At 33.9% G+C, this 8,811-nt stretch overlaps 1 protein-coding gene across 1 annotated transcript; it reads left to right on the top strand.

Moving 5' to 3' along the window:
* Nucleotides 1–499: 499 nt before the first annotated feature.
* Nucleotides 500–8,809, top strand: LOC119834313 (the record flags this gene model as incomplete). Its single annotated transcript, XM_038358652.1, has 4 exons — nt 500–1,481; nt 3,986–4,150; nt 6,680–6,852; nt 7,130–8,809. Coding segments are annotated over exons 1-4 (2,859 nt in total), but the record flags the coding sequence as incomplete, so codon positions are not given.
* Between the last annotated feature and the right edge of the window lie 2 nt (nt 8,810–8,811).

Below are 8,811 nucleotides of genomic sequence, written 5' to 3'. Positions count from 1 at the left end.
TTCAAGATGGCGGCCGTGGGACAAGAGTGGCGACCCCACAAACTTGGTTTTAGCTTTACACTGACCCCCTCTACACATAAAAAAAATAAAATTGCGTCCTCTAAAAAACGCAAGGTTAGGCCTAAAAAATGTAACATTTCAATGGACTAAAACAAATTCAACGTCATTGAATAGGTTTGGGAAGGTCTATGGAATTTTAATTATGCCTGCCATCTAGCTGCGCTTACAGAAACGAACTTGATCTTTCACAAACCTGCCATGCAACTGCTTTTTCTATAGACAGATAGGCGGCAAATCGCATCTGGCATATACCTCAATTTTAATTTATATATAGGTACATACACTACACTAGTAAAGTACTTAAAAATATTAGGATACAGAGTACTTTTCTTTAATGAACTTGTTGCAGGTATTTAGTTAATATTGCCACTTTACAAAAAACAAATTTTATTGATTTTATTGCACTCACGATTGCGCAGCCGCGAGATTCAAAAGGCATGTAATATGAATAAAGCCCCAGAACTAAACGCACAGTGTTGAAAGAACGATTTAACAAAAGGCTATTTAAAATAATATAACAGAATTTTACATAGGATTAATTTTAATTGTGAATGTACATATACAATAGTCTCATACAAAAATGGGCAATACACAGGCAGGGGAAAAGCATCCTAAAACCGGGAAATCACCTGCAAAAGGCAGGCATTTTATGAGAAACCTTAATAAACGGGCGTCAGGGAGGGAAAATAAAAAGCACGGTCGTAAAAAGAGCGCAAAACGCGAGACAATCGATAAGGAATTCGATAAAACATCAGAATCAGATAACAATGAAACTATTGAGGCATCCGATAACGATACGGTCGAGTGCGTGTTTAAAACATCGCGAGTGGAGGGGAGCGCGGAGAGGAGTGTGCAGTCAGAGGTAACGGTGACCAGGTGCGTGCGGTCACCGACCCGCGACCACTCGCCCGGCGTCTCCGCACCGCCGCTGCCTCCTGTCATTTCGCCCGCGAACGGTTCCACCTCCGACTCAGTGTTCACAGACCCTCTCACGCCGCTCGCCGTCGAGCTAAACCAATGCTATTACTCTGCAGAAAGTGACAGCGCGCACGACGAGCTCCCGCGCACCCTCACTCCCCCGCCGGCTGATGCGCGCCCGCATTCCGACTTTTCCTCTGACGACACAGACATGCCACACGAGGAAAATGTTTCCTTGTCAGCTCGCGATATTATAGAAAAAGAAAAAAGTGACGTATTCGATGACGGAAGTGACAGGGATGAAAGTGAAAAGGTTATGGGCACTTTATTTTCAAAATCGAGAGAGGAGCCGTTTGACCGTAGAACGCATGAGTGCAATCATGATTTCCTTGATAACCGGTTAAAAGCATCCGCCGGGCAAGCCTCATTCACGCTGTCCAGACATCGGAAGGTCGAACTGCCCCCAGTCGCCGCAGAATCATCACTCGACTTATTAGACACCGGTAATATTACATATAGTGGCCATTGTTTACGTAATTGTAGTAATAAATATCCGGTAGAGATAATCTAGTAATGCATTGCAAACAATAAAAATTACGAATTTTATATGAAAGTACAGTTGGAATATATACCATAATATTGCTTAAAAAAATCAGAAGCTTCAATTGTAGTAATAAAAACTATCCAAGATCGAAATCAAGCGATCATTTCCCAGAACGAATAAATCAAGTTTACAATTGATAAGAACTTCGATAAGATTTCAATGTAGGTACACCAGTAGGGAGTAACAGCTTTAAATTCGTTTTTGTAATTCGTAACATAAAGTTAAGTAAAGAGGAATATGCATAAGAGCTCCTTTTTACGTAAATCTTATGTATAACAAGCATAACATTAATTGTAATTGCTATTTATTTTATAACGATATCACGATGTAATAAGATTGTTATCGAAATCTTAGATAAAGGAATAGTTTTCATTATAAGCTCTATTACACTCGCCGACACACAAAAAAATGAGATTCAAATTTGAAATTTATCAGATAATGAAAAATAATTTACATCTAACATAGATGCGTTCAAACAAACCATCATATGTTATTCACTGTATGTGTGTGTGCTATTTACTTTCCTTCAAATGCATTGTTGAAAATAGCTTCTCAGATTTATTGAAGCTTCTTTCTAAAATAATTGTGCACCAGAATCCAGATCTCATTTAAATCGTATTTTTCATAAAAATTATTAGTTAGCAAATACTACTGTACTCAAAGTGAAAAACATATAAAATTATGTACTTAGATACTTTGTGCATTATGATTTCTGCCAGGAACCAAATCCCTAATACCCATTAAATTCGTTGTTCTATCTGGTGTAAATTCAAATTAATTAATTGTGAGAAAATATTAGGACATGTGCACATAAGTAATGAAATTTATTATTGGATTTATTTAATCTTATTTAGGTACTCTCTAATAATGATAAAAATTGTATAATTGATAAAAAAGTATATCATATACAAGCTTATTGCATTAACCCTGACGTACCTAGATGACTATATAAATTAAAAAAACGCATACTTGCCAATATACGTGAATAGCAATAATGTAAACAAAATAGCTAGGTCGGTTGCATCAGCTTAACCGAGGTACACATACGAAAAATTTTAACGAAGAACTTTTCCGTAGTCACATTATCAAGTAAGGCTACAAGATTTTAGATTTTATATAAAGTACTAAAATATTTTAACCGCAATTTTGACCGCAGGGACTTGTATAAAATTATTTAGCCGGCTAGATCTATGTACTACTTTTATTACATCCTAAATTGGCTAACACACTAGCTGTGAAAAGACGCAGCACTGAGCCGGCTTTAATTCTCATTCAGGGTAGAGCCGATTGAAGATTCGTAATGACATCCTTTGCCCAAGGCATCCATAACATTTTTATTGAATAAATAATATTTACCATATTATATGTCCACTAATGAAATGACTATGTGTTATCCTTAGGATCTGGCGATAAGTCAAGCCACCGCTCCACTCGTTCTTACCCGACTCTAATAATACTGGAAATAGCCAGCTTAGTCTCTTTTTAATAGCTTATCTGTATTCTAAACATTGCTGTAAAATTTTTATTATAATCGTTGACATAGTTTTGGTGCGATTGAACAGCAAGCACTCGAATACATCCATCCAAACTTTTGGATTTGATTTAATAGGTTATTATGTATCGGTATTTAGTATTGGTATTCAAACGTACTTTTGTTGAGGTCTAAAGCCATTTATTACATGCTACTTTTCCTATTTTAATCAGGTTAATGTCGATCTGATTAAGTATAGCTCCTATTACTACTATCAGATGCCATATAAATTACAGTCATTTTATTTCATTTGTGTAATGATGCAGCTAAAACATTTTTTTGTAGATATTGCTTTCACAGTAATAAATTGCTGAATAATGATTAAAAGTTAAAATATCAGCAACTTATAAATATATTAATTACTTATTATGATAAAAATGAGTTATGAAAAAATAATTAACGATTGAAAGGTCAACAATTAAAAAAATTTTCACAGATTAGGTAATTTACTTTCTGATGGTCGTCATGAGTCATCACGCAACTTTAGGTAGGTAGATATGAACGGTAGGTAACTAACTACGTATTTAATATTTATATTGCTATCTCGCGCGCTATTACTCACACTTGACTACATACTTGTTAAGACACTTACCATATACGATATTTCCTCATAAACGTAGTCGTCTAAATAAATTAGCTAACATAAAATCTAATTTTGGCATACCTAAATAATTTACCCATGTATGACCTGCATAAAAAAGTAGTCTATCAGAAAGCGTTTAAAGGATATGTTAGGCCTAGACCCTATAACTAGTCTGAATTTATTAATCCTACCTATAAACAAAAATTAAATTTACTGTAACAATTATTTAAAGTAATGCCTATTGAATGATAGTTGGGTACTTTTATACAAAGATTTTTTTTATTTTCAGAAAAAGATAGGCGCCATTCAAGTGTTAGCGACGCTCCAATGACGGAATCCAACGTGCTCAGAAAAGTGGCATCATTGACTTTGGACAAACACACAGAGAGTAAAGTCGTGCGTCCCAAATTTGTTCCTGAGAAGCTAGATTTTCAACTGTACGAAAAATTTGAAGGTTTGTATTGAGGAATTATTGTTATAGTTCTGCCAAATAAATATGGTGTTAATGTTATTTTTAATTTTGTCCAAATAATTCAGAACCATTTGATTAATCAAAGGTACAAACATTTTTGTTATTGGCTTTGTAGAAAACATCCTATGTTACACCCGCGTTTTCTGGGTCAGCAAACAAATTTGAATTGCAAACAAGTTTGAATTAGTAGGTAAGACATTACAGTATTCGCGTATGTTTTTAAGACTTTTGAATAAATGAATCAGCAGATTCCACCCACTGATACCACCTTTTTGCAGTTGGTTTTAAGGTTTATAAATTATTACTCACGATTTATGCTCTCAGCTCTCATCCATTAGAGAAACGTGTCAAACTAAAAACACATTGTCAAGGCGCTAAAATAAATATTAACTCGCTGATCATCTTTTAATTACGCCGCGATTCTACAGGTGAATGAACAAAATTTAACGATAATTTTTATCTTATAATAATAAATATCTATATATCTAAAATGCCTAAATCTTATCTTAACGAATCATTTAGCTGCAGTACAGATAATGAGCGAGTGGCTAATGTAGTGTGTACGTGACCTAGAATAAAGTGGTAAATTTACCAGAGAAAATGCGTTTATCAACGAATCGTGTTAACTTCACAAATAGCTCTGTTGCACAGTTTAATTACGTGAAATTACTGAGTAAATATCAGTCAAAGAAGAAAGGAATTCAAGATATTGTGACTATATTAGGTTTACATAGTGATGAAATCGCATCCTTTGAACCGCTTACATCCAACGGCGATGCGAATTTCGAAAAGTCGGGAGAACTTAATAGATCGAATGCCTTAGTATTACGAGTTTCTAAAAAGTTAAAAATGAACTTTGAGAGAACAATGCAGTGGTATGTTATTGTGTTGATTGTACACGGCAGGATCCTGAATATGAAATTCGAATTCGATATACGAACACGTGAAATGAATACGAAGTTAGTTCAGAATAAGTGTGTTTTAAAATTGTTTTTATTTGGTGAAATTCAAAGTAAGTTGTAGATTTAAGAAGTATGGTGTCAAAATGAAATAAGAATAAAAATATAAATGTTAAGCCTATTTAGTATTCTGTATATAATTAAACAGACCATTTCGGTGTATTAAATACAATTCATTTTATTAAAAAATATGTAGTGCTATGTAATAGATACAGATAATTTTTTAGACCACCGTTTGTGCATCAATAACGTAAAAACCACTTGGCAGATTTTGATAAAATTTATGTTTAATTATATTTTATGATTAATAATAGGTTTTACTTATACGTTTTAATTGAAAAAAATATAAAAAAAGGTTATTAGCGAATATGTAAATGAATGAGGTGGCATTGGATAGGTCTGAACAAGGTATTGATGAAACCAAAAATGCAATAGACATTTCTTAATAGATTTTTTGCTTGTCCCGACTTCGCCCGGGTTAGTTTATGCGTTACATACCTATACAAAAATACAAATGTTACCTCACCATGATAAGTTGTGGTGTAAACTGTAAATAAAATTAAAATTGTCATAATTAGACCAAACTTAAATGCGTCATAGCAACATGGCAAGCACCAGCTTCCAAATAAAAAAAGAAACAAAAATAAGTTTACCCAGTAAAAAGTTACGAGGTAACAAACACAAAGAAATTACAGTCGAACTGATAATCTCCTTCTTTTTTACATTGGTCCGATGTCTATTATTTAAAAGAATAAAAAAATATGTATAAAAAAGAGAATATACCTGTTTAGCAAAAAAATTACTTATTATAAAAGACATATGTAGTCTTTTAGGGTGTACTTAAAAGAGAGATTTTCATAAATGGGGGCCTTTTTTTCATTCTTCCCAGTCCATTCCTTTATACCCATCGTCAATTCCTTTCCTTATCCCTTATCCTTTAAAAGTGGGGAATGCAGAAGAACGAATTTGCAGAGGTTTTAACTTCTTAATAAATATTTAGTAAGTATCAGGGAGGTCTATAATATTATTGCTTGAGTAATGCTGATAATAAAAATCATGTTTAGACTAGCTACTAGTTCTACAGAATATGTAGTAAACTGCAGGTCCTGAGGGTATGTTACGCCCAAAGAGTAATATATTTAATATACTAAAAGCGGTACTACGGGCGTTGTGAGTGACAACTTTGAAATTTGAATTGTCATAAGTCATAGGTTGTCAATGTCAATTTCAAGATTTCAGGTTTTCAAATTCTATTCAACAAGTGATTAGTGATCTATAATTAACAGATCGACGTTATTTGGATATTTATGCATTTTATATCGAAATTAGAATTTATGTTTTCAGTAAAGTGTATAAAAAACAATCACATTAATTAGGGTTTTTACCTAGGTTAGAAAAGAAGTGTAATCCATTAACATGTTTGATTATTTTTCTAAACAAATTTTCATTAACAAAAAATGATTATTTATTTCGTAAAATCAGTTATCTTCAAACAACCCTGTGTAATGAGCTATAAAGTAAACTTATGTCTTATTTACTTGTCTATTTTCAGGGCAGATGCTTTTAAATTGGTTTGTATCGTCAGCTGAAGCAAATTTTTCAAAGAACATATCTAATAGCCAAGATCTAAGAATACTTGCTATCCAATACTGTACCCACCTACTAGCAGCTGGAGTGCTGCGCCAAATATGTGATAAGGATGCACCCACAGACAAGATATTTAAGGTACTTATTCATTTGAATACTTGACAGTTTCCAATATAATTGTAGTAATATTTTTAACCCTGCTCAATTTTTCTAATTAAATTTGTTTCTTGACGATTTTTTTATTTCCATTACTCACCTAATATATTTATTTAAATATAGATAACCAAAGAAGCTACTATAAAACTCAAGCTAAAGCTAGCATTGTTTATATTAAAATTAGAATTTCCCATAGTTCCCTGCAGTAGATGAAAGTTTTGTATGTGTTTACAAATAAATTTAACTTTTCTCTTTACAGCCTAACTTAATGTATTACTGGGCACACATGGAACCTCCAGTTGCTCAATCTATTGCACCAGGTCGTCTACATACCTCATCATGGCCTCCTCAAAAAGAACCTTTTTCTGGCAAACAAATTCAGTCTTATCAAACAATGAATACTCAGCAATTTTATAGTTTAAACAACAATGAAGACATCAGTGATATTACAGAAGCAAAACTTGTTATTGCTGATTTAAAAAGAAAACTTCTAGAATTAGAACAACAATTGGAAAATTATAAAGAACTGTCAATAGGTGTTACTGAAAGCAAGAGCTGGAAACCAAATTATGCTTCTGAGCAAAGCAATTTATGTGCAATTGATTTGGTGAGTCGAGAAGTGCAAACTAATAATACAAATGATCATGCTAGGCTGGCTGATAAATCTGTGATAAATGCATCGAAACCTGATTCATTAATAAGGACAAGTGTAAATAGTGATTGTAATATAGCATTAAGTAAATTAGATTACAAAAATGATAGCAATAATACAAATAAGGAACTGGAACATGAACAGAGATCTTTGAAAATAGAAAACTATTGCAAGTTGAACAAAAGCAGAGAATATAATCTCGCATTAAGAAATGATAATTCACTAGACCCCGAAACACGGAGCAGTAATGATATAATTACAAACAAATTGGAAAAACAACATATTAATGAGACACAAAAAATTAATAGATTATCAAACAATAATCAGAATCAAAATATAAATTTAATATGTGATAGTTCATCTGATGCGTCATATGTTAGTACCACCACAGAGTTAATTGGTAACCTAAATAGCATTATCAAAGATACTGATAAGAACGATTTTAGGTCTCTTAGTCCTCCAACAACAGAAGTTTTGTATACTAAAATTGACACTAATAATCAATTTTCATCAGAACCTTTATCACTAGATTTATCGCAATCTGAACAGAGCTGGAAATCAATTGAAACTGAAAACAAAGAAGATGATGGTGCTACATCTATATCACCAAATGACCATTTTGAAGATAAGAAGGAAAATAATTCTCAGGCATTGTGTCATAAAGATGTAGCTAACCAAGAATTAATAGAAACACCCTTACACATATCTGAAAAATTGAAAGATAAATCACTTCAGCACACAGATCCACAACCACCACCATTACCTGGAATGTCCCCACCGCCGCCACCCACACCCGGAACAAAATCATCTGACCATCAGGATGAACAATCATTTGTATCTCCCCCGAAAGATGTTCAACCACCACATGCAAAAAGCTGTAGAAAATTTGATGTTCCTTCTTCAACTTCCTTTATACCACCACCACCACCTATGCCTGCTATGGATGCTGCAGTATTGGCATCATCTGAATTATCTACTGTACCTTGCAAAGCAACCCCACATTCCACTATTCCTAAAATAGAAACATCACATAGTACTATTGTTCCACCGCCACCATCAATTCCAGACAGGGAACCAACCCCCTGTACAGTACCAGCAGCACCCCCAATGCATAGTGAGAGTGTAACAGATCCTCAAAAATCGGTTACAAGACAACAGCATCTACCCGTGTTTGGAATGGTGCCTCCACCACCTCCAATGCCTGAGATGTGTCCACCACCACCTCCAATGCCAGGAATGGCTCCACCACCACCTCCAATGCCAGGAATGGCTCCACCACCACCTCCAAT

Source organism: Zerene cesonia, chromosome 19, assembly GCF_012273895.1.
Source record: "Zerene cesonia ecotype Mississippi chromosome 19, Zerene_cesonia_1.1, whole genome shotgun sequence".
In the NCBI taxonomy this organism is placed as follows: domain Eukaryota; kingdom Metazoa; phylum Arthropoda; class Insecta; order Lepidoptera; family Pieridae; genus Zerene; species Zerene cesonia.
The sequence above is the reverse complement of the archived record's forward strand: the minus strand, read 5'-3'. Positions and strand labels throughout refer to the sequence as shown.